Source organism: Pezoporus flaviventris, unplaced genomic scaffold, assembly GCF_033815535.1.
Source record: "Pezoporus flaviventris isolate CSIRO_AGI_PZ_B2104156 unplaced genomic scaffold, CSIRO_AGI_Pfla_v1 ptg000035l, whole genome shotgun sequence".
In the NCBI taxonomy this organism is placed as follows: Eukaryota; Metazoa; Chordata; class Aves; order Psittaciformes; family Psittacidae; genus Pezoporus; species Pezoporus flaviventris.
This window is the reverse complement of record NW_026892583.1, coordinates 7,036,946-7,063,674: the sequence shown is the minus strand read 5'-3', so window position 1 is coordinate 7,063,674 and position 26,729 is coordinate 7,036,946. Positions and strand designations below refer to the sequence as shown.

Here is a 26,729-nt window from a genome sequence, read left to right as displayed (position 1 = left end):
AAAACAACCTGAATTTCCAGCTAATTACCTCTTGTGAGAACTGGCTGTCTAAACCAACTCGCAGGTTATGAAATGCTTTTGCTGGAAAGGAACCTTTTAACACCAGTAAAGGCTTTGCAAGAGGACCATGCTTACCTGCAACACAGTGCCCTGCCTAGAAACCCAGATCAGATTTTCTCCGCTTCTGTTTAAAAGCAGTGCTCCCAGGCTGCATTTCCAAGAGGTTTTTGGGTTTACAGCTGTCATGACAGTAATTTTCTCAGCTTTGCAAGGTTCCTTCACATCCTGTTTGAACCGGCTTATCTCTGTTCAGAAGTGACGTCCCTACACAGCGTTCTTCAGGAACAGATGTTCCAACTGATCCCACATAGCAGCACTCCACGTATTACCCAGCCCCATTCTGAAACAATTAGCCTGTCACTGTTGAAAGAAACCTAATGGTTGGCTCCTTGTTCACTTCCGAAATAAATGAAGAAAGAAATCAGAAGTAACCTACGATTTATTCTTTTTCCAGGTATGCTACGATGCTCTAAATCTACAGTTCATTAAAATGGCAGCATGTCCTGGTTTGGCTGCTGGTCCCAAGATTATTTATCCAGAGAAACAAACATCTGGGCAAAGCTGCTGGCAAAGAGTTTCCCCAGCCCAGTAAGTGACAATAAAAAAAAAAGTAATGAGAATCTTAATTTACACAAATTAAAAGCAATGAATTAGTGATGAGAGTTTAAAGCAGTGGCATCCGTAGCTTTTAGACCAAAGATTGCTGTCAACATGCAAAATTTATTGTGGAATACAAGGCAATCTAATTACTAAGTCTTTAATGGAAGATGCTTTGGAGAAGATTGCAAACACCCAGCTGAGGGCCACATACCCATGGCTGTGACACCAGTCATCTACAGACAACAGCTTGGGAACCATCCATGCAGAGTGCTAATGCGGACCCATTTACAGCAGTAAACGGCTGTAGTACCATAAAAGTCAATGGAGCTACATGCAGAATTATATCAGCTAAGAATTTAATCCCCTACATTAAGCAGCAATAATACCCACAAAAAAAAAAAGGGGAATTGCAGGCTGCTGTAATAAAATTACCTCCCTTTGATCTCACTGAGATTCCTCCCACCTGGTTCCACTTGGAGAATTCATCTCATGATCACACAGACCCAGACCAAAACAGGTGAGTACCCAGAACAGAGCCCATCTGCTGCCAACACACAACCCCTACTTGCCCCCGTCAGCTTTGCACCTTCCTCGGTATGATTTGTAACCCTGCTTCTTGTCATCTCCCTTTTTCCCTGTATCTCCCTTTCTCTCTGGGGTACACACAGTGATGCAGGTGGTTGAGCAAAGCCCATGCTGGCAGCCCCATAGCTGACACTTCCTGGCCAGCACAGGGTGCAGTAACAAGGAAGATGGCAACAACCAAGTTTCCAGCATGGAGCAGCTGCCAGGCCAAGTGTCCCTGCTGCCACACAGCCTGGCAAGGACAGGTCCAGTCTGCCAGGACCAGTCTGAGCAGGAACGGCATCTCCAGGAGCAGGCTGAGAGCCCAGGAAAGAACAACACCTCCAGTAACAGCTCAATAGCAGCAGACGGAGATAGGAGACGAGCTGAGGGTCAGGAGAGGGCTTTCAGCAACCACAGAATCATAGAATCATAGAATAGTTGGGGTTGGAAAGGACCTTAAAATCATCTAGTTCCAACCCCCCTGCCATGGGCAGGGACACCTCACTCTAAACCATGCCACCCAAGGCCTCGTCTAACCTGGCCTTGAACACCACCAGGGATGGAGCATTCACAACCTCCCTGGGCAAGCCATTCCAGTGCCTCACCACCCTAACAGGGAAGAATTTCTCCCTTATATCCAATTTAAACTTCCCCTGCTTAAGTTTGAGCCCTTTACCCCTTTCCTGTCACTACAGTCCCTAATGAAGCGTCCCTCCCCAGCATCCCTATTCAATTAACTGAAAACAGCAGAAGCTGCCTGAAATAAAGCTCCTTCTCATATCAGCCAACACTCAAGGCAATTGCATTTTTGACCATCAACGCAAAACCAAAAAGCTTTGCTCTCTGCAATTGCTCACAGACCTTAGCCGGGAATTAATCCTGCCACTCAAAATTTTAGCGAGAGAAATGCTTTCTCAGGCTCCTGGAAGGACCACACAGCACAGATGTGCTAGAGACATTCCCAGGTACTATACAAGCATATCAGACATGAAACTCTTTTCATGAGTACATTTTACTCTCATGCAGACAGCCCTTAAAATAGGAGTAGCTGAACTGAAGGGCAGGAGGGAAACAGCATTTGAAGGGACCCATCCAGGTCACTGCTAACTCCAAATACACATTTAGCAGCCAGCACTCCTCAAAGAAGATGAGGTCTCTCAGGCCAATGGTACTATCGGAAAATGACCCTTGGGGTGGGTTCATCTCTACCACCCCCTGATCTCTGCCATCCAGGGATGCTGAAGGGAAAGACTAGCCTTACCCAAAAGGAGGTGTCTCCAAGAGCAGAGATGACTCGCATTTCAGTGAGCCTATTCCAAAAGCCATAAGGAGGTGCAGAGGCCTAGCAGAGATGTGAAAATCTTCATTGCCCAGCAAACTGAATCCTACCCTCATCAGAGACACAGCAACAGGACCTGTGTAGGCTTACCATTCACATACACAGAAACAGTTGTTTTGTAACAAAAGGCAAAGCATGGACCCAGAACTTATTCCCCCTGAAATATTCCTACAAGGCTCATCACTGATTAAAGTGATTTTGGCTTCCCACCACTTCCCTTCCCCCAGACTGGCCTTTCTGCCTCTTGGTTCTTGCAGCACTCAGGGGCTGAATTAGCAGGGTTATAACTCTTGGCTGTGTACTTTTAACTACAGTGAGGTATTGGCAGAGCTCAGCACACTAATTCACCTCCATGTAAACATGATTATTTCAAATGAACTCCAGACGAAGTTTAACTGTAAAAACATCTCTAGTTTTTGCAGTATTTTAAAGTGTTCAGCTCCGAGTTGGTTTTGTTGCAGCAAAAACTTACCCTTTCTTCAGTTTACAAAGGCTGTTTTCAGAACTAATGATGTCCCATAAAGCACCCATCTATAACACCATGCTTGAATGAAAGTCACAAGTCTGAAAATTAAGCTGCAGTGGGATTTCACGGTCAGGACTTTCCCTTTTTGAGCTGGTCGTTCCTTTCCTTACAAGCAGGAATGCTTTCTGGTTTCAAAGCCAAGTTGGAGAAGCAAACACAGTAAAAGAGGTATTCACTTGGCTCCATTTCTTTCAATGTTTCTGGTATAGGGTTCCCATTATAGCCTGCAAGGAGAAGTGGCAAAAGAACATTGTGTATACATTGTAATGGTTGCACTTTCTCTGAACAGACATGCTTCCAGGAGGCAGCAGATTAAAGAACTGGTGTTACTTCAGACAGAGAAAAATCACATCTTGCCAGTTGTGTTTATTTGTAGGGACCCATGATATATGCTTTCCCATTTGTAGAGGGGTTGAGAGAAATGGATCACATGGGCTTTGTTTAGATAATCCCTGTGGAAATTCAGAGTACATCAGGTGGGGAGAGATAGGGTTTGTTCTCGTAGATGAGAGAGGCTGAGAAATTGCAGGGAGACAATTTGAGATTTCCTCAAGATCTTGGGTTGAAGATCAAGGATCCAATCTTATGAAAAGGCTGAGTGTGGGTTGTGAGAATGAAACAATTAAGATAACAAAAATAGTCCAGGTAGGCAGGGATGAACAGTCCTTTGCTGTTATTTTACCGGCCCAGTGCAGAGATAAAAGAGTTCCTCCCTAAAGAATCCTTACCTGTCAAACAGTACAACAAGCAGATGCAAAACAGTTGCTGCAAGGATGAAAAAGGGATCTGTCACCTTCTGACTTTCATTTCTGCTCTTTGTTTTCCATGAGGATCCCTCTTTGTAATGTGGTCCCTATCTCATCCCTCTGCACCCTCCTGGTTTTAGCAGGACTTGCAGAAACCAGCCACTATTGTCCCTATAAAGGTCTGTAAGAACCTAAACAAAACCAGTCATTCCCTGCCCTGAAAAACATCCTTATCAAAATTAGAGGAGACAAGAATGTGACTGCTTTTAATTGCAAAGATGGCTTTAGCTAATTGACCTGGGGAAACAAAGCAAAGCAAAACAAAATCAGTGTTTAAAGTCTGGAATCAAAAGAGGCACAGCATTGCAGCCTGAGCACACAATGGGAAATCCTCCTCAGTTGTGAGCTGCAATGCTTATGGGCCAGAGGAATCCCTTACTCAACAGCACCTGGCACTATACTACCTAGAAAGCTGCATTAAACAATCAGCATTAACAGATACAGGTGCTATTTAGGCAGATGCTGGGTTTCACAGCAAGTACCACATCTGATCTGTGGCTCAGTGGCTGCTGCTTTGCCATAGGTGCTGATTAAGTAAATGCAGCAGGGAAGAAGGTGCGACTCCGCAGCACAGAAAGGGAAGATGTTATTTGTGTGACAGGTACAGGATGCTGAATGCCCTTCTCCAAGGGCACATCACGCAGGAAGAGCACAATTTCCATGACCGTCAGAATAAAAAGAAGGGGAGGAAAAATGACAGGATGTCACTCACCAAGCAAAGTGTCCAATCACCACATGAAGCATTGCCCAGAACCTATTAAAAATAAGCTCTAAGTCATCATTTCAGGGGCAAGAGTTTTAGATGGTGAACAAACAGTTGGCTGTGCAGGTGATAACAGGCAGCAAGGTAAGTATAACTGTACATATATTAAGAAACAGGCACCAACCAGGGGAGAATTTTTCAGATGACAGTAAGAAATAGGTGCATTGCAATGGCAGAGCAAGGAATGACCCCACTATGTCCCTGAAAGGGAGCTCTGCGTGCAGCCAGTCCAAGGCAAAATGAAATGTTAGCAGCCCTGATTTGCAGGGCTGGGAACTCCTGCCAGGAAAAGACAAAGCCAAGAGAGGGCTTAAAGAGTCAGAGCTGCTGCCTTCCTTGCCTGCAGCCAGCCACTGCTGAAGTGCCCTGCGTGGTGCTGGCCATGGTCACTGTCTTCTTCCTGGACCTTCATCCCAGCAGCTGCCCAGGCTTCCAGGTCATTGGCAGGTCATCGGCAAAGTTGCAGCATTGCTACTTTCCAGTTGCTTTTAGTTTATTGAGTTTTAGTAAAATTCTTTGCTCAGCACCCACTCAACTCTCCAACGGGCTGATTTTTGCATCTCTCTTTTTTCCAGCTATTTTTCTGAGACCTGCCCTAGACTTTCAATGGCAAGTACATGGGCAAGAACCCCTAGCTTTTAGCTCAAGGAATTTCAGCAGCTTCACATACTTCTTCAACTAACTCAGTGCAGAACTCATCAGCCTGAAAGACCAGCGGGCCTTTGGTATGAAGTCTGACCAGAATGACAATGCTTCTCTGCCCTAAGTTAAGCTTGGCAGATGGATGAAAAAGCACCTTTTCCCAAAACAGCTGTTTCTTGGACTGGAAATACTGAGGAATGACCTCCTCCATGAACAAGGCACCTCACAGGCTTCTGATTCCAATTCTGAATCGATTTTTCTCTTAGCTTCTAAATACATCGCAATGTATAAGGAATAACCCTGAAGAGTCTACTTTCTGTACTTTCTGTACTTACCTCTCAAGGCAGAGAATGAGAGCAAAAGGCAAAAGCAGCTTGGTCCTTCTACCCAAAATATAACAAAAGCTCTAGACATGGGGAGAGGATTGTGGGTCTGTATTATTGCCATCTCACGAGCAGGGTCCAGAGCAGTATTATAGCCTCTGCTCAGCTGTTGTGAGATTAAGATGTTGGGGTTTCTTTTGAGATTTGTGGAAAAAGTTTGTTGCAGGTCCCTTATCTGGCTGAAGAATGCCACAGCATCAAGATTTGGATACATGATCTGGCCACATTTGCAGGACCAAAGAAACATTATGACATCCATGTCCTGGAAGGTTGGGGGAAGCATCCACACATAATAATAATAATAATAAAGAATATTTTAGAGACAACTTATGAAAGACATGTATCTAAATCAGGAGTGCAGCAAAAGGGGATTAAAAAATGAAAGAGCTCTATAGGAACACACCTGCCAACCTGTACAAATATCAATGCTTAAACAACAGCTTTCAGTCCCACACACAAAACAGTGCTGGACACCTATAGAAAGAATGAACTCACATCGTTTCAATTCCGTAAGATGCAATCCTCTTGCATTTCTGTCTTAAACTCTTGTGTTGAGTGTTAATACTGAGCTGTCAAACAGCTGCAGGGTTCCAGCTCTAAAATGGCTACATTTCAGACTGAGATCCAGCAAACTTTTGCACATGTGTAATTTTAAACATCTGAGAACTTAATTCGAAGGGAGGAAGCTGGCACAGACATCTTTACGCAGTCAGGACAGAAATGTTATCCTGTAGTGATTTGTAAAGCACCTTGGAAGGTCAGCACATGTTTTTAGCAGCTAATTTTGACAACTTCCATCTCTGAGCTATGAAGGTGAACAGGAATAACAAAAACCTCACTTTATCCAATTTCCCACAATTCAGAGAAGATTAAGCGTGCACATGAAATTTTCCACTTCCTATACTGAAAACAGAGATAACTCAGTGGAACAGGGAAAGGGTGATACTTTCATCAGACAAATTACCTACCTATCAGCTTGCAGCTGGAGTTCTGTCCCAGGAGCCTGTGCCGGCCTAGGGAAAGGGAGCTCAGCCTGTGCCAGGAATTGCATGTTGTCCCTGCAGATCCCTGTAGATCTCTATTGCTACCACCCTCACCATACAGCATCTTTTTAATTCAGGGAGGGGGAGAGAAGGAGATAAAAACCCCAAACTTACCTAAATTTTGAGTACCTCGCTGCCAAACTGCCACATTTTACTTATCAAAAGCAGAAAAAGATGCTCTGCAAACATAAATAGTTCTGACATTTCAGTTTTGCACTTTCCTATACTGCAATTCCAATCCATGAACAAATACCCTCATTCTAGTGCTCTCCTAATGTAAAATATTTGCAAGCTTCACCAGGATTTCAGTCAAACCAAAGAAAAGCGCCAGGTTTTCAGTTTCCACACTAGAATCCTGAAATTCAATAACCACTATATATATATAAAATAGAGGTGGGTTTTTAATACTTTAATACTTTTCCTGGATGGAATTCTATTTGATGCTGTTAAGCTTTGATGACATACCCCAGTGACTTGCTTGGAAGAAATCCATTTAGCAAGCTTGCAAATCATGCTGTTTCAGTTCTGTGAGTGCCCATGAGAAATGTGCATTTTCAATCATAAAGGCTGTAGAAACAAAATGGAACTTGGAGATGCAGACAGACAAATTCCTTATCACAGCTTGGCTGTGTTCACAGAACATGTGCTTACCATTTCAAACTCCGGAAAACTTTACAGGAATCTGAAACACAAGACTGAATCCAAAAATAAGAAATAGATAAATTTCTAGAAGATACTTTTTCCCATTTCAAAGGAAAAAATGGAGACATTAAAACCAAAACATTCTCTCCTCCCTTCCCACTCCTTCTCCTCCTCCCCCTTCCAGCTTTTAGCTTTTTCTAGGAATAGAAATACTTGTAATATTATCTATGCACAGGATGCCAGTTTTACAGAGTTCTCCTTATGTTTATGAGGCAAATTACTTTGTTTTGGGGAAGCTGCGAGGAAGGAAAAGCAAAGAGTTTGCACTTTAGTCACCTCGCCAAAATTCTCTTAGAATGGGAACAGTGGAGGTAGCAGTGGGAATGAACAACTGGCAGATCCCACTGCCATAGTGTAATCCCCACCAGCAGCCAATCTTTGAAGTGCAGTGCCAGAAACCTAGAAGCTTCCAAAAAGATCAGTCAGTCACGTCGAGCTGGGAGAGAACATGGCTCTACAGAGAATTTGCAAAGCTGATTGAAAATGGTCTTCTCTTGGAATTTTCTGATGTGTGTTCCTGAAACCACAACTAATTTCTACAGGATTCAGCCAATGACAATGAAAACACGTTTAACTTGAATTCATCTGCTCCCAAGAAGAGAAAAAGAAATTAATTAGAGCAAAATGTGAGATGTTCAGCACTGTAGACAAACCTGACACAGTCATTTTCCTAGTATGATGAGGACAACTGCCTCTCCCACTGGCTAGGGCTCTCGTCTTTTCCTGTGTACTCTCCTTTGCCTGTGTATGTTTCCTGTCTCCTGTCTCATCCTTATTTTGTCAGCTCTCTGCATGTTCTTTATTACTGTACTTAGTTCAGCACAATGCAGTCTGATCCAGGCCTACAGCTCTGGGTACAAGAACACGACAGCTCATTTGCCATTTACACCGCAACAAAGGGGACCTAAATTACATATCCTAAAAAAACAAGCAGATTGACAGAGCACTTGGAACATAGTTTCATTAAGGTTTTCTCTTGCAGGAAATCTGGTTTAAGAAGCTTTTGCCCTCCCCACTGCATTTCATTATCCTCTCAGTTGTTCTAGTGCAACCACTCGATGCCCTGCTGCAGCAACCGGCTGCAGGGTGAAAGAACACATCCACCACCCCCCAAAAAGCTGCTGTTTTTAAAGTATCAATCATGTCAGTAGTCTGATCTATATGCGCAGCTCCACAGACTTGGCACAAACTCACAGATGCTCTCCTCTGCTCCTGGTGGCTTGCCACAGTTTAAGAACGTCTAGAAGCAGCTTGACTGCTGGAGACAATGCTCATGACATCGTATGCTGAAAACCAGCTCCCAGTAATGCCGTCCCATTTGTACCTTTTAAAAAAGTGATACTGCATTTTGCATGAAGCCTGCCACATTTTTGTCCACCACCCAAATCTGCTATTTACATCTCTGTCAAAACAGACAAGAGCACAACTCTGCAAGTTGCTAGAGACACCCTTTAAAGTTGAATCCTCTTGATATTACTGACTTTAAATGGTCAAAGCTCTCTTTTTCCATTTACCCTTGCAGGTTCTTCAGCAAATCAACTCAACATTGTGGCAAATAAGATCCAAATGAAAACAAAAAGAATTTTTAATCTTTCTCTGTTACGGAGAGATTAAATCAGCGCAGGCTCTGTAAAATACAAGTAATGGGAACTGTTCAGAGTTATGACTATCTGCATCAACAAAGTGCCTCTCTTTAAGCGATGCAGTGAAGCTGTGCAGATAAAGTTATATGCCCCAGTGTCACAAGGTACAAATCAACCCAAAAGGAGTACTTTTTCCTAGCTTTTGAGAGATGCCTTCACCCCCCATGTCCTTGAAAGTGCCACAGTTACCTCTTCCACAGATATCCCATGAAAGGCTCAGACAGGATGAGGAACAGAGCAAAAGCTTTGTTTGGCTTGCTTGGAGAAGAGATTCTTTCTTTGTTTTTTTACTGGAACACGGCTGAACTCCTCTTTTTTTATTTTGCCTGGATGCTGCTTGGGGCACATGATCCCAGCATCCTCCCCAGTCACTGCTGGATTGACCACATTGCCCTGATTGAGGCAATAAAAAAATGGTACAGTCCCTGGGAGGGTGGCAATATGATCACACACTCTTGCTGTTAATTATTACTATGGTATTTCTGACTAGAGAATATCAGGCTTCTGAACGGCCGAGACTGCAGCAACTAGCTCTGTCTCATGAGAAGGAGGAATTTACATTCAAAAATGTCAACAAATAACCTTACCCAGACAATCTCCAATACAGACATGATTCAAATGAGAAAAAGTCTTTAGGGAAACAAACATCAAAATGTCAAAAAAATCTTGTAATTCTAAAAAGAAATTTCTTAGAATAACAATACAAACTCTATTGTCTAAACTCTATTGGTCTCTTTTACATACAATTTTGAATTAGCATTTTGTCATAGTAGGCTTCTAAGAATGAACAAGCTCTGAAGATACCTAAAGGTACAATTTTCTTGCAAACTTTGGCTTCAAATATATTTCCCTTTGGCTCAATATTTTGACAGTACTGACATTATATTGAACCAAGCATTTTTTCCCCCAACAGTGAGACAGATTTTAATACCAATCACTTCCACATTCATACGTGCATACAATAAATATTTAAATGGCCTTTATCTACATAAAGTCACAGTGATTCTGAAAGAACTGCATTTTATTTGCTTAAAAATATTTGTTATATTCACAAACAGAATCATTGCCTAAATTTATTACCATAACAAAATTTTAAGAAAAATAGTAGAAAATAAACAGTACTGAAAGACCGGTATTTTGATGAAACACCCAGACTATCACACTTGACAGACAAATGAACCAATGATAAAATCTTCAGACAGCAACTGTCATAAAAAGCTGTAAGCTTTAAAACGTATCTGTCCCTGAAGACTCTGAATCGCCACATATACTACTTTGTGTCTCATTATCTGTGTTCAGGGAAGGCAGCTTCACTGACACCTCTGCCGCAGAAACATGTGAATGTAGATGCGGGGCAGCATTCCCTCCTAAAAAATAAAAAGTAGAACAAAACACATTATTTGCTCTCTATGACAAACAACTAAGCTGGACTGAGTCATCTCCATATTGCATCACTCCATGGAAACACAAAGTCACAGACACCCTTATCCTCCTCAGTTTTGAGGCATTTTAGAGTGCTGTTCTAGCCATCAGAGTTTTCTTTATCAGGTAACAAAAGGATGGACTTCTGTTCACATGCAGACTGGGTTGTAATTACACACAGATACACCATACATAAAACCATACACAAAAATATATAATCTCCGGTGCCTCAGAATAATTTCAAATATGTATAGTGGTGTTTTCCACAGAAATGAAGTGAGATCCATAAATACTGTGTTTCTAAATACGTGCATGTCTGTCTGCAACAAACCCTTAGATAACATTCAGATTATTCAAGACCACATATCTATATACAATCAGAAAAAGCAAAGCAATACAATCTGAAGCCACTGACTACGAGTCCTGCAGAGACAAACACCCTTTGCTTCAGCTGCCCAGAACACAAGTGAGAAGTTGTTTTAGCTCTTCCCTAACTCACTTCCCTAACTTCCCTGACTCATTAAGGGTCCTTCTCGCTACTCTTTGTGGTTTATCTTCCTTCCATCACCTCTGACAGATTCTAAAGAAAATGTACACAGCCTTCCCCCTGGAGATGTGGCTTGCAGGACTTCAGAAGTTACATTCATCTTCCAGCAAGTCTAAGATGGCACATTGACACTTCCCATTCCTGCAATCTGACCCTGCAAAATGTGGGACATCCTGGGAGAGGGACCAGCCTCTGCACAGCTCACTCACCAATGCACCAGCAGCTCCTGCAAGGGAGAGGTCACATCAAGTCCTTGGGCCCACTGTAGGAGAGGATCTGGTTCAAGACCATCTTAAAAATCTGAACGTGCATAAGTCCATGGGACCTGATGAAATCCATCAGCGGGTCCTGAAGGAGCTGGCAAATGAAGTTGCTAAGCTGCTGTCCATCATATTTGAAAAATCATGGCAGTCAGGTGAAGTTCCCAGTGACTGGAAAAAGGGAAATATAACCCCCATTTTCAAGAAGGGGAAAATGGATGACCCGGGGAATTACAGACCAGTCAGTCTCACCTCTGTGCCTGGCAAAATCTTGGAGCAGATTCTCCTGGAAGGCACACTAAGGCACATGAAAAACAACAAGGTGCTTGATGACAGCCAGCATGGCTTCACTGAGGGGAAATCCTGCCTGACCAATTTGGTGGCCTTCTATGATGGGGCTACAGAACTGATGGACAGGGGTAGAGCAGTTGATGTCATCTACCTGGACTTGTGTAAAGCGCTCGACACTGTCCCACATGACATCCTTGTCTCTAAATTGGAGAGACATCAATTTGATGGATGGACCACTCGGTGGATAAAGAACCGGCTGGATGGCCGCACACAAAGAATTGTGGTCAATGGCTCAATGTCCGGCTGGAGACCAGTAACGAGTGGTGTCCCTCAGGGATTGGTGTTGGGACCGGTCTTGTTCAACATCTTCGTCGCTGACATGGACAGTGGGATTGAGTGCGCCCTCAGCAAGTTTGCCGATGACACCAAGCTGTGTGGTTCAGTTGATACCCTGGAGGGAAGGAATGCCATCCAGAGGGACCTTGACACGCTTGTGAGGTGGGCTGATGCCAACCTCATGAAGTTTAACCATGACAAGTGCAAGGTCCTACACCTGGGTCGGAGCAATCCCAGGCACAGCTACAGGTTGGGCAGAGAAGAGATTCAGAGCAGCCCTGCAGAGAAGGACTTGGGGGTGCTGGTCAATGAGAAAATGAACATGAGCCGGCTTCAGTGTGCGCTCGCAGCCCAGAAAGCCAACTGTATCCTGGGCTGCATCAAAAGGAGCGTGATCAGCAGGTCGAAGGAGGTGATCCTGCCCCCCTACTCTGCTCTTGTGAGACCTCACTTGGAGTATTGTGTGCAGTTCTGGTGTCCTCAACATAAAAAGGACATGGAGCTGTTGGAACAAGTCCAGAGGAGGGCCACAAGGATGATCAGGGGACTGGAGCAACTCCTGTATGAAGACAGGCTGAGGAAGTTGGGGCTGTTCAGCCTGGAGAAGAGAAGGCTGTGTGGAGACCTCATAGCAGCCTTCTAATATCTGAAGGGGGCCTATAGGGATGCTGGAGAGGGACTCTTCATTAGGGACTGTAGTGACAGGACAAGGGGTAACAGGTTAAAACTTAAACAGGGAAAGTTTAGATTGGATATAAGGAGGAAATTCTTTCATGTTAGCATGGTGAGGCACTGGAATAGGTTGCCCAGGGAGGCTGTGAATGCTCCATCCCCAGCAGTGTTCAAGGCCAGGTTGGACGAAGACTTGGGTGGCATGGTTTAGAGTGAGGTGTCCCTGCCCTGGCAGGGGGATTGGAACTAAATGATCTTAAGGTCCTTTCCAACCCTAACTATTCTATGATTCTATTCTAAGTCCTCCTGTCTGGGAGCCACTGGAGTGGTACAAAATAACCTGTAGCCAGACACCAGAGATGGAAAGGGATAAGGGTCATGGGCAAAAGTTAGTATACTTAGCCAAAGGAAGGAGACAAGATGAATCAACTCATGGAATAGAGAGAGCAAGACACAAATCAGGCTACAAATGCAGAATGAAGGAGGACAGGAGAAATGGCATTGAATGAATGGTACAACAGTCACAAATCTACAGAAAAAGCATTTTGAGATTTCAGTTGTCCTTGGGACATTTAAGTGCAGCACCTACAAGCAAAATAAACACACGAGTCTGTGTATGACAGCAAAGGCTCTCTTTGAGTTTGTTCTTATTCCAATAAGCTAAAACAACTTTCCCTTCCTTTGTGATAGACTAGGTAATGAAAACACTATTTTCCCCAATAAAATCATGAAGTTAGGTTTTCTTTTACCCCAGTTAATTACCTACTATGTCACTGTGGTAGTAACCTGCTTTCATCTGACTTGTAGCAAAGCACACTTCAAATGTCTAATTAAAATAACAAAAACCCACTGCTAAAATAAAATTTCATCTGGTGTTTTTCATGCTAGAACAGCAGCCAACAGCCAAGGAAGTCAAACACAAATGATGCCAAAGACAGTAAAGTCAGTACAAGGAGCAACCTGCGCCAGCCAAGCCTCTTGCTGTTCAGAAAGGCAGGCAGAGTCAGGAAGAGTACAAGCACATTTTTTGTATCTCCAGGGAATCAACACATCACCTGCTTGCCACAGTCATTTGCGCACTATGCAAGAAGCCCTGTAGTTCCACTAGACTGTCCTCACCAGTTGGACAGCTTTTGTCACCCCCAACCCAAATTCCTCTGTAAAGCACAGATGCCAGCAACATGCGAAGTGTCACAACTTCTGAACATCATTTAAAAGCACGTTTATGGTAACAACACTAAGATGTGCAAGCAACATCTGTGTTTTGTTTTCCAGAAGTACTTCCATAAGCTTACGCTGTAGCCATGTTCGCGTGATAAAAATAGGTTAGTCAGAAGGGGAACTGAAGAAAAGCAAAGCATTTATTTGGTCAGACGTGAAACTGACACACCGTAAAGATGTGAATGTGCAATGCCCAAGGAAACTTTGTAAATCATCCTAGATGCTAAGAAACTCTCCAACACTACATGTACTTTGATGCTTTCAAAGACTGACTTAGTTAATAATTTCCACAGTCATGTCACATTCCATGATGTCATTGTTTCAACAGCTGTTTTCAGGTTTGTTAAAAAAGAAGTAAAAGAAAAAAAGAAAAAATGGAGGGGGGACTTATATTCCCTTATCCCAAGGTTCTGTAGTAACTTCTCAAGTATTTGATCCTTCCTAACACATAATCTAAAATATTTTACAGACATACTGTAGTTCAGTTTTACAATAGATATAAAATACTAAAAGGAAAGAAAATTTAAATGAGTAATTCCAATTACTTGCTCAAGAGAAAAAGTACAAAGTCCCGAGTTACCTAAACATCCTTAAAGATAAGCTTAAAAATATCCAAATGAAACACTTGCCTTTTTTAAAGACAGAAATCTGAAATCCTTGGCTTTGTTAGATGCAGGCAGAAAAAAATAGGACCTGGATTTTCAGCATTTTAATTGTAAAAAAACTATGGATATCCTATTTTAGCTACATGGGAGATTCTGCTCCATGACTGTAACTTTCCAAGACAGAAAGCTGCTAGTCCTGAAACTGGCCCAAAGATAAAACTCCTAAGTTACTCTCACATATATTTTATTACCTTTTGCTTAATGTAACTGTGCATGAACAGTGCATAAAACACATCCACATACACATATAGGGATGAGTATGTGAATAAATACACAAACAAGAGCACATAAGTTAAAATGGTTCTACTCTTGCTCACATATATGTTATTTACTGATGTTTGTGTCTGCCTTTTGCTGTACACTGCTGTGTACAGTCCTATGTACAAGCACAGTCCCTGGCCAGTTCCTTCTTCAACAATGTGATATTCCATTTTATTTCTTCCCCCATCAGATAACAGCTCATAACAAATACTAAGATGGTTTCCTCTTAAAACTTAAACTCCTCACTGCCACAAGTATGCAAATTGCAGTGGTGCTTATAATCTCTTGATATGCCATAAAAATGGAATGGAAAATTTCTCCATTTACATAGCAGTGCAGGGCAGGAAGGCAGGTAACCTTCACAGCTTTTTCCCCCTCTTTAAGAGGCTCTGGAAGTACTTGGGACAATTTTGTAATCATGTACTTAGATGTATTTATAAAAATTTTCCTTGTTAAAATCCAATCAATGGACTCTGTGACCTCAGGTGACCTCCAATTTTCCAAATTCATTGTCACCATCTAACAGAATACCTTCATATAAACTGTGAAAGCTGACACGTAAGGGTACTTTGACTGGTGGAAACTCAACAGTGACTGAAGACATCTTGGTGACCCACTGGTGGAAAAGGTCAGATTTCGGATTAGAGATTTTTCCTGTTCTTGGCAATCTATAACAAACTCATGCACAGTACTAAATTTCCAGATCTTTAACAGAAACATAAAAATTAATGGTGTGTCAACTATCCAGTGACCTGTGAAGGGAGATTTTGTCTAAGAAGTACGGTCATACAGAGAGTATGCTATGTACAAGTGTATCGTGAATGTATGCCAAATGGAAAAGGAATTAAACACTCTGAAGGGAGGTTTGGTTACTAATACCATGTGGCTACAATAAAAACAAAGAAAAATGTTTAATTTTTTTTTTTTTAATTTTTCTGTATGGCAAAATAAAAAGCCTAAGCAAGTCTGACTTTTAAGTCAAAAGCTATGTGCTTTAACTCCTTCAAGTCAGAGTCCATACATTAAATAAAACTTCTATTTTTAATCTACCTGGAGGTAAACCAGACCCATACCTTGTAAATGAAAAGAGGCATCTTTAAAACATAAAACAGGGAGAGGGTTGAAGGATCAAGACCCAGGCTATTGTCTCAGTATAAAACCAGAAATATAATTACTGTAATTACCTACATATTACTTCCTAAAATTTAAAACCAACCATCACTTCCCAGCAATCCTCCCTCAAGTCTCTAACATAACAGAAGCAGCTAACTTCTAGAGCAAGAATAAACTTCCAAGCATATGTAAAAACAACTCCAGTACACTGCTCTCATTCCTTCAATAGCATGGGTTGATATGAACAGCTTGCTTCTTCTTCTGCCAGATTCCAGCTGCTTCACTTTGTTTATTACTGACTTCAAAGTTTAAAACACTGTCCTGTCCCAACAAATAACTTCCTCCAGATGGTATTATCTCAAGTGCTCAGAGCACTGGGGACAGCACAGCACCTGCAGATATGTAACTCAGCACCCTAAAACTGTTAATGAAAGTGCCTTTTTTTTTTTTTCCTGTGTCATTCCCCCATTTTGCTTTTTCCCTACCAAAAAATATTTACATCTGGGATACAGTTACAAAGACCATTAGCAGGGAAACAGTTATCAGAAATTCTTTACAGTACTGACTGTAAAATAGAAAAATACCTACAAGCCCAAACCTAACAGAACTACTCTCAGTAGAAACATTTTATCTGCTCCTTTTATCTGTAAGTAAAGGTGTGAAATACAGATTTGTGCCAATGTGTGTCCGATCCATGTCTCCATGGATATCTGTATGGTACCAAATAAAAATTCCCTCATTTTCATATGTGGTTGTACAGGCAAGTTACCAAGTACAGCAACCCAAGAGGCAGCACTTTTGGCAAAATGAGAATCCTTCCAGACTTGCTAGGCTAGCATATACTGCTAAGAAACATCCATATTTTGATATGAACAATTCTGAAGGCTACACTGAAAGGAGACAATACACTGCAATGTCAGTCCTGTTACTAATTATAACTATTATACAGTATTTCCAGTTCAGACTCATGTCTAGCTATACCCTGCATCTCAGCTATACGATTCTGGAATTTGATGGCTTAAAGAGTTGAAAGTGGGTATAGTCACATGGCCTCAAGATGGGAAAGAATATAACATTCTCAGGAACAAGCAGTTTCACAAATAATCCAAGTGTTTGAACAAAATTCTTCTCCATTCATTAGAAATGATAATTCCTTTGTTTTTCTAGCCCTGGCCACCTTGAATCCATATGCATATTTAGGCTATTGTGGAGGTCTCCTTTCTCAGTTTTGCCAGAAACAAACCAAAAATGCTTAAGCATGTCTGCCTTTTAGGGCAGGGACTCTCTTCTCATTGTGTAAATGCTTTGCTCGACTTAGGGCCCCTGGCTGCAGGTCAGACTGCTGCCTTCCACTAGGACAGAAATACAGAGAGCAAGAACAAGATGATCTGCAAATGCATGCAGCTCTGTTTTCATAACTCAAAAACAGACTGCCCCTAACTTTGCCAGTTTCATGACAAACAGAAAAGACCCTAGGCAAACTTAGGCCAAATTTCTAGGGCTGCATTACATGAAAGGGATAGATTTACAATTAAAACACTTCAGTTGTTTTGCAAAAATGGACTGACATCTGTAGGACTTGAGCCAAAAAATGCCTGGATTTAAAAGCAGAAGTCTACTGCATGAGCTGAAAAAACACAGCTTCATTCTCAAAGGCTTCAGCCAACTCATAAACCTCCATAAGTGGGCCATAGACAAAAGCAGAGACAGAAAACTATACAGTATGAGTTCAGTCTGAGTTTTGACCTAAATTTGGCAAATTCCACCTTCCCATGGTGTAATGTACTTACAGAAACTCTGCATACAAGCACACAGAAAATAAACATGCTTTTTTGTTTGTTTGTTTAAACCCTAATGTATATCCTAGCTATAAATATTTCCATAAGGAAAATAAATTCAGATCTCAACACAGAAAGGAGAGGGGGACACAGGGCTAAGGAGCTAACACATTTTTCAAAGCCGAATATTTGAAAATTACTTTGCCTCCTCTAAAGTCTGAGTTCAAGGTTCAGTGGTTTTCCAAAACATGCAAGAGCAACATGAAGCAGAATAAAAACTAGAAATACATAAAACAAACTGGAACCAGATTTTTCAAAATCCTAACACAGAGACCAGTAGGGAAGGGCAGACAGAAAACAGCTCCAAAAACATCTAGGAATGAGATTGCAGAGTTTACTAAATAAATATTTCCTTTTGGTGCCTCAAATCTACTCTGCTCCTCTACATCTGGCATATTTGCTCTGTAGAATGTTTCACTGCTTAACAAGTTCATTCCCTGGCCACAATTCTTGCTGTTCTTTCCCAGCAAATCACTTCCAAAAGATGTGTCATGATCTGTCCAAATAACTACTATAATTATTAATGCTAACAAGAAATACTAAAAGTCAATTTGATTTTTCCGTACTGATGCCTGTGATTTCTGGATATGCAATTGCCAGAAACAAATAGTCTTTTCTTAACTTTTAAGCACTGCTGTTTCCCAACTGCAGGCATTTTCCTGGGGAGAGCTGACATGAGGGGTCTGTGGTAAACCTTGAAGCTGCAGCTTTTATTTCAAAGTAAAAAAAGAGAGGGAGTTGGTTCATTAGTGGTCCAAAGTCTTTGAAAAACAACAGGAAAGCGTGGATCTCATGCAAGGCTGAGGGGAGAAGCAGTTTCTAAATCCACTAGAGACAACCTAGGTAAACAGCTGGCGGAATTAAGAGAATCTGACAAGTGATAATTAAAAATCTGCATATTTAATTGTGTAATTAACAATTTATTTAACCGGGATAACTCGGTATCACCTATATACCAATCCTTTTCTTGTTTTCTGCAAAATGTAACAGGCCAGTAGACAGGAAGATAATTTAAAAAGTATGCTTATAGAATATATTCAGCTTTGTTATTCACACCTTCATGTCTGGGGATCCAAAAGACATTTTAATGCCAGTATGTGAAGCAAAACAAAGAAGATCAAAAAACCTCAAAAAAACACCCCCAACTAACCAAACCACACTCATAAAAAAAACCAAAACCCAAACCAAACACCAAACAAAAGCCAAAGCCAATCTTAATCAATCAGTAGTGGGAATTCACACTAAATGCTAAGATGAAGTTATACAGACTTCCCTCACAAAGCGGAATCATTCATAGCAGTCCTAGCAGTAGGACTGGCTTCACAGAGACCTTGTATCTTAACAATATTAATTGCAGCAATACTGCCTCCAGCTTATCTACATCATACCACAGTGCTAGACATAATGACATTTCATAGCTTACATGGGGAATGGCAAATTAAAAATAATAGAAATATCAAAGCATGTTTTTAATTAATAAAAGGTACATGGGCTGTTTTTATTTAAAAATAATTTTTAAATAATTTACACAAGTAATTACAGTTGTATTATCAAATTCAGTGATGTTGCAGCATAAATTAGGGTTGCATTGGGTTTGAAAATTACATCTCCTATGAAAACAGGCTGAGAGAGCTGGGGTTGTTCAGCCTGGAGAAGGCTCCAGGGAGACCTTAAGCAGCTTTCAGTACCTAAAGGGGCCAACAAGAAATCTGGAGAGGGGCTTTTGACAAGGGCCTGTAGGGACAGGACAAGGGGGAAGGGCTTTAAGATGAAAGAAGTAGATGTAGATTAGATACAAGGATGAAGGTCTTTACTCTGAGGGTGGTGACACACTGTAATGGGTTGCCCAGGGAAGCTGTGGCTGCCCCATCCCTGGCAGTGTTCAAGGCCAGGCTGGACAGGGCTTTGAGCAACCTGGTCTAGTGGAAGGTGTCCCTGCCTGTGGCAGAGGAGGTGGTGGAACTAGAGGATCTTTAAGGTCCTTTACAACCCAAGTCATTCTGATTCTACGACTCTATGATCTTTCAAGTTCACGTTAAAATGAAGATGGGTGTCCCAGTGAGGGGATCCCCTAAGCAAATTACGCAGTTAGCGTCCTGGCCATGATACATATGGGGTTACTCTGGAGTCCCCTCCTGTCTCCAAATCAGTTTGGCCCAGGCAGTTAAATTGCCAGCAGTCACCCCAACATGCTGCTCTATATGCAGTCTTTAATGCATGATTGTCCATATCACCGGGATGCACATTTGACAATCTCTACTTATCAGACAGGTTCAGTATGTTGCAGGTCAAGACTGAGCATGTTATCTGCAGTGATGCTTGCACTGCATATGCTTACTAAGCATCGCATGCTTTGCAGCTTATTAATTCCTCAGCTACATGACTATTAAAAAATTGTTAGGAATGTATGAGGACAACTTTCAGTGAACCAGTGTAAGAAGTCAATAAGCTACCTTCTATCACTTAAAAGTATGATGGGAGACCTTGATAAGCTCTACCTCAAACAGACAACAGGATTTTCTGGGCAAGAAGGTTACATTCCTTCCAGCCATGACAGCAATCTGCACGCAGATTTTAATGAAAGCTAGGGGATGGGCATCAGGTAGAAAACAGAAAACTTTCTTTACCACACTGCCTGAAGGGCAGTGCTGAAGGGCAGAATCTTCTCATTGCAAGTCAGTCTTCATATATAATGGAGTCACTAACTGCATTCTTACAATAAAAATTTAAATAAGATACACTAAGCATAAAAAAAAACATTCCAATAACAAGTGTTTTTCTAGATGACCACAAATGAAATAACTTTTCTCTATTCTTAATACTTAAATATTCACATGACCCTATACACTTGTTTTGATGATTTTCACTTAAAAAGTCATGGAGACAGTTTGCCAGGACTCCTATTACTGTACTTCCATTACAAAACCTGGCACATTAAAATGCTTATACCTACAGCAGTTATTCAATTTTCATAATTGCACCTTTTAAAAAGGAGATGCTGAATGTTTTCCAGAGGAAAAAACAAAACAAGACAGACCAAACCAGCTATATACAGTTAGCATTTTCCAGTGATGCATTCTAAGAAACACTAGGATGCCTCCATACGTATTTCTAGCATGTATGCCGACTTGTTCAAAAGATCTCCTTTCAAGCCACTGTTCAACAGCAGAAGATGGCTGCTAAAGGTTTTATCTTTTGTGCATACCAATTAACTTTGAAAAATGTGTTAGGAATAAGCAATTCCAGGAAGTTTAGAGGCAAGCAATTATTCTGTTAGCTCAGAAAGAATACTGTATGTAACCTACATAATAACCTACATAAGTAAGCGTACGCTCAAATACAGAAAACGTTAAATATCTTTACTGGAAGATCTGCTAGAAGACTGCTACTGTGTATGTATCCAGACCCTATTCTGCCAAAGATTGAATAAGCCCTCTCTTGAAATGAATACCCAGTGTGATGACAAAGTAATACTGTCCTTACAATTTAATGCCCAAGGACCAGAAACTTGGAAAGATCTGAGAATAAATGTGGTTTTATCCTTTGCTAGTTTAAAGTTTGGTAAAATCTAACATGTTAAAACTTCATGCAATAGAGATAAGCATTCCTCCTTGTAAAAGAAAACAAAAACCCCACCACAACAACAAAAACCAATCCAAGAACCTTGGCCTGTTACATGGGAAAGAGTAAAACCAAAATTCCTTTGCAATACTTGAGTGAATCAGAGCTCTAAATTAGTAGAATAAATGAACTGCTCTACATCTATACTATGTATTTAGCACACTACACCACCTTCTAAACTTTCTCTTGGACACATCGCTACTGATTTTAATATGATACACACCTCCATCTCTGCTAACTGCTGTAAATAGCAGGAAAAACACTGCAGGCTGCTGCCAGCAACACTGTGCCTCTTCAAGACTGCACGACCTACCAGCGGCTCCTCAGCAGCAACTGTGATACCAACAACTGTTCTTAGCAACCTGGTAGCTGCTCTGCACAAATCTGTGAGCAGCAGCCAAGCACTGCTTTCTGAGATGCTGAACACACTTCTTCACATTAGGTTCTCATTTGGGCAGATGTTCTTTACCTCTGAAGCTGCACGACACACACAAGCTGGAATTCTGAATGCTGGCTGCATTAACTGATGGTGACAACTCCTTCTAGTATCTGCTGCCAACTTATTTTAGAAAGCATTGCAGCTCTTTGACATTCACTCTTCCCAGTTCAAGTTGTTGGTGCCAAACCTGGTTTGCACTCAGTTCATCAATAATTTTCTTCATTGCTTTGGACCACAATCTTGATTAGTATAGCTTGTAAGCAGCCCGAATTAAAATCATTTATCAGTTGTCTGGGTTTAAATATTCCTGGCCAGAATACAGGGAAATCTGCACTGCAAAGGAGTGTGTACAGAAATACAGTCAGCATGTGTGAGAACAGCTTCCTTGCAGAGCCATGGACTACTGCACGTTGTGCAGGTGAACAGCATAGGTGCCTGGGTTTTATCACCACTCTCGAGCTCATATTGCAACTCCTGAATTTAGGAGTTGTAGAGTTCGTAAGAAGAGCAATTATGGAAAGCTCCATAAGAAAGTAGCTTTTGCAAACCCTCCATATACCTGACAAAGACATAAACCAAATTATTTAGCACAATCCTAATCTGCCACAGTCTGACACCCAGTGTGTACCAGTAGAAAAGCACAAAGACAAAAAAATCTCTCATCTGTCTCATGGAATTTAATGGCTCCCCAGTATTTTACTTGAAGCAAATTCATTCACGTTACATATACACAAATGTACTCCAACGTTCAGTAACACCTACCCTGCAAGTATTTGTAGAATCACAGGATGCTTTGGGTTGGAAGTAACCTTAAAGCTCACCTGCTTCCAATCCCCTTGCCATGGGCAGGGACACCTTCCACTACACCAGGTTGTTCAAAGCCCCGTCCAACCTGGCCTTGAACAGTGCTGGGGATGGGGCAGCCACAGCCTCCCTGGGCAACCTGTGCCAGTGCCTCACTACCCTCATAGCGAAGAACTTCTTCCTAATATGTAATCTAAATCTGCCCTTTTTAATCTCAAAGCCATTCCCCCTTATCCTATCCCTATGTGCCCTTGTCAAAAGTCTTAAAACTCTCTTAAATACCATGAAAGAACTGAGTCCAGAATATATTTAAAATTCAGTACAGATACAGTTGGCGATTATGTTTCTCCTCATCATTACTCTGACACTGAGAGTTACATGGTCCACCAGAAGCAGAAGAGAACAAATGCTTAAAGATTATCTTTCTTTACACAGACTGTATCTGAACGTCACTGTTATATGATGCAATGTTCGGTTTCCTTAAATCTTGGAGGGAGAGAACACACATTTTGCAAGGTCCCTCAGAACAGGACTGCCTCCTACTATGTAGGAAGCCTGGCAGAAAGGGGCCTGGGTCATGCCTGGGGCCTCTCAGTGATTCTGCAATGCAAACTATAATATAGTTAACTGCCTAGGTTATAGAGTTATCCAATCCTTCCCTATATCTTGAGACAACAAATTAACAGATTAATGCAGACTCATTGTTCACTGCTCTGGGTTTTTAGATAGCTGCTTGGAAAGTGAGTAGAACGGTATCCAAGGTGTGGCATTATTCACACAACCTAAATTCATCACGTACAGAGAGTTTCCTAGAAACATATTCTAAATCCAATAAGAAAAAATCCTCATTAAGAATAATTTGCTTGTTTAATTTTCAATTACTGAGCTTTAATGTACCATAAAAGTAAGTAATAACAACAGTGCCTTCAATAAATATTGCTTGTATTGTACTCATTAATGTTTTAGAACACAAAAACTGCCTCTAGATACAGGAAGTTGCTAGAAACTAAAAACTAACCAATCATATAAACTGAGAGCATTAAAGAATATTTTTTTTGAACACAAAGTTCAACAAAAATGTATTCTGTTCACTGTACACACGACACCAATGGGAATAAGAGCCAGTTCAAGTTCTAAGTTACCATTACTTGGGTAATAGTTTCAAGCTGCAAGGCACAGCTGTATGGGCCCAGCCAGACAGGCTATCACAGCAATGCTTTGATAGCATGGGGCCCTTAAGTGTCAGGATATAGAAAAGGCAGCAGTTGTTGGCTGTGAAAACAGTCTGATACAAACCAGATGGGGACTTACTTGATGGGCAACACAAAGGAAAACAATTGGCTCATTCAACAAAGTCAGGCCACTGCCCCAGAGAATTAACAGAAGACAATAACAGTCAACCAGAGTTGATGCAAACAAGAAACAGCCATGTGGTTATGGTTTCAGGAATTGTTTCTCCTCAGACTAAACATAAAGTTTTGATTTCTAATTTTTATATTCATTAATTTCAGTCTCGTTTACAAGCCCCTTCTTCCTCCAAAGTCTTCAATATAATTCATTTATGTAGCACAAGCCTTCACACACCTACTTAAACAAGAAAAAAATTGTATGACAAAGGCAGCTATATTAATCTCATGTTTCCTGAAGAATGCCAAGACCACAGACAACTTTCTGAACTGTGTCAGAGCAGCATTATAGATACATAGCACACTGGGTTATTAGACACATTTGCATGCATACAGCAGTATATTTACTGATTCTTTTTGATTTGAAATGCATAAAATCCAGTAGGTCACATGATGGGTTACCAGAGTACAGATGTCTTCCAGTTTCATGAAGAGTTCTGGTTTCTTACTTAGTTGTCTTGGGGGGGGGGGGGGGGGGGGGGTGAGGTTTGTCGTTTTTTTTTTTTTTGGAGGTTTTCTTTAGAAGTAAACTTCAGACCAATTACATTATCACATAACAGTTTTGTTTGTCAAACTACAGTTAAAAATCTATTAAAATAAATGACAAAACTTTTTTTGAAGCAATCAAAAATTTTAAAATTGGCTATTTCAGCCATAACTCAAAAAATCCCCAACCCATTCATTTTTAGAAGCTTGTAGATGATTATGGTCCAAAATCTTAATTGCTCTTGCTGTTTTATTACAGGAAATATGAAAGTGACATGTGCAAAGGTATTTTGATTACAAATTACTTACAGAGATTGCACAATAAGTCAGACCTCTAAGGGCCTTCTGCAATTTCATTCTCAAGACTAAAAACATCTGAACTTTCTTTTCATAGACTCCAAAATATTCCCTCTGGCAGGCTCTGCACTGCAGTGCTCTAAACCAGCATCGAACAGTTGGATGGCATGCTCTGAGAGACAGTCACATACCTGGATACCCAAGCAAGAATGTCTACAAAATGCAGTGACAGCCAGATGTCCTAGATGCTTTATGAAAACACACCATCCTGGGACCCATCAGCTTTAGCACACCACCACACATCCCCTTAAGCTTCACTGCTTCTGAAGATTGCTTGATGGTCTGAGCTAGCAGTGATGCATGATGTAAGCATCTGAACACATCATTCAGACCTATGATGGGTACACAAGAAGTGTACAAGTTTTCTCTTTGTAAATGCTTAACTTTCCTTGCAGACTTGCAAAAAGCAGCTGGCTTAAGGAACTGAATGCATGGTTCTCATTTAACAGCCCACGGTGGACAGAGAAAGCAAGGGAGTTTGTCCTTAAAGACAGAAAAAAAACCCTTACTGAATTAATGAAGTAAGACCCTTATTGTCATCTTAAGTGGTGCTAGCTTTCAGCTGCTGTGGTTCTCAAGCCTGCATACAAAACCACCACCACATAATGTAGGTAGAAAAGTAAGGTTTTAGTTTAGCTTCCTGCCATAAGCACAGAGCCAGCACTCCAACAAAGCCGTTGTGTGCTGTGCTCTGCCTGAGCTAAAACATCTCTCCAGCAGAATCATAAGGCTTATTTCCAAAAGCATAGCCAAATTCTTGAAACCTCCAATGAAGGGGTGGGTTGTCACATTGTAGCAGAGCAGATTTTGCCTGCAGTGCTGCTGCTATTCATTTTTCACATCATATATATCGAGGTCAGAACACATGTTTTACGTACCGCTGCAATTTTGGGTTTAGTCTCTTCATTAGGCTGTATTTAGAAGATTATGAATCTTGGGAACAGAACAGCCTTTATCAAGCCTTAACTTCAGAGATGCTGGCTGTTGTAGCCCTGCATTTAAAAGCCAATGAGAGAGGAGCAAAAACCTCTTTAAATCCCAGGTCTGCCTGTGCAGGCAAACCCAATTGCTCTCATAAAAATGGTTTTGGACATTGTTCATCAGAGAACGCCTCCACAAAGGACGGCATGTAAAGGCCAGCTGGAGCAGGGGGAGGCATGACTGCCGGGCCTCCGGTAAAGTGAGGACTCAACAGGAAACTACTCCCCCCTTTCTTTTCTTTCTTTTCTCTAATCAGGAAGGAAGCTTCATCTTCAGAAACAAGCATTCCCTGTGTAATCTCCCTGCCTGTCTCTAGGAGCGGGTCCAATTACTGAAATAAGCAACATGCACTTTTAAGAAGTTAATCATGTATTTACACTGTAACTCAAACTAGTAAATATTTCCCATTTATAATTTTGACTTACATACCAGGGCACAATGGCAACTGTTAAGTAAATAAAACAATTTTCTCAAGATCAGTAATTATGGAATTATAAAAACAAACTAAACAAAAAACCCCAGAAATTAACGACTTGCCAACAAATTCCATGCTTTTTACTCCTACTGAAGAAACAATGGCCTGACAAGGACAGAAACTACAGCTGTTATACTGTTTTTAAACAAACACAGCTCTGCTTAACTCTTGCAATATGTACAGCGCATAAAACAAGGCCATGATATGCAATGCTGAGATTATTGCTTTACTGTAACAACCTGAGTTAAGATGGAGGTCAGCAGATCATCACATATTAAGTCTAACCTGCTTTGACTGCATAATTTTGAGACAAAACATAAATGTAATTCTAGCAGATCGAGAAAACATGAGATACACATTTTCATTGTTCACGTAGAGTTGATTTATTATTTTGTATTGAAACTACATGCTTACCTGACATTAAAAAAGAAACAGTTAATAGAAAGTCAAAGTCATGCCG

The 26,729-nt window shown here is 41.2% G+C and overlaps 1 protein-coding gene across 2 annotated transcripts in view; it reads right to left on the bottom strand.

The window, feature by feature from the left end:
* Positions 1–10,025: 10,025 nt before the first annotated feature.
* Positions 10,026–26,729, bottom strand: part of KIAA0586 (KIAA0586 ortholog) — a 74,489-nt gene continuing 57,785 nt past the window's right edge. For both annotated transcript variants that reach the window (XM_061462426.1, XM_061462425.1), the window contains exon 31: positions 10,026–10,441. In XM_061462426.1, the coding sequence (XP_061318410.1) occupies positions 10,360–10,441 (82 nt within the window). In that variant the 3' untranslated portion in view covers positions 10,026–10,359. The remainder of the gene's footprint in view (positions 10,442–26,729) is intronic.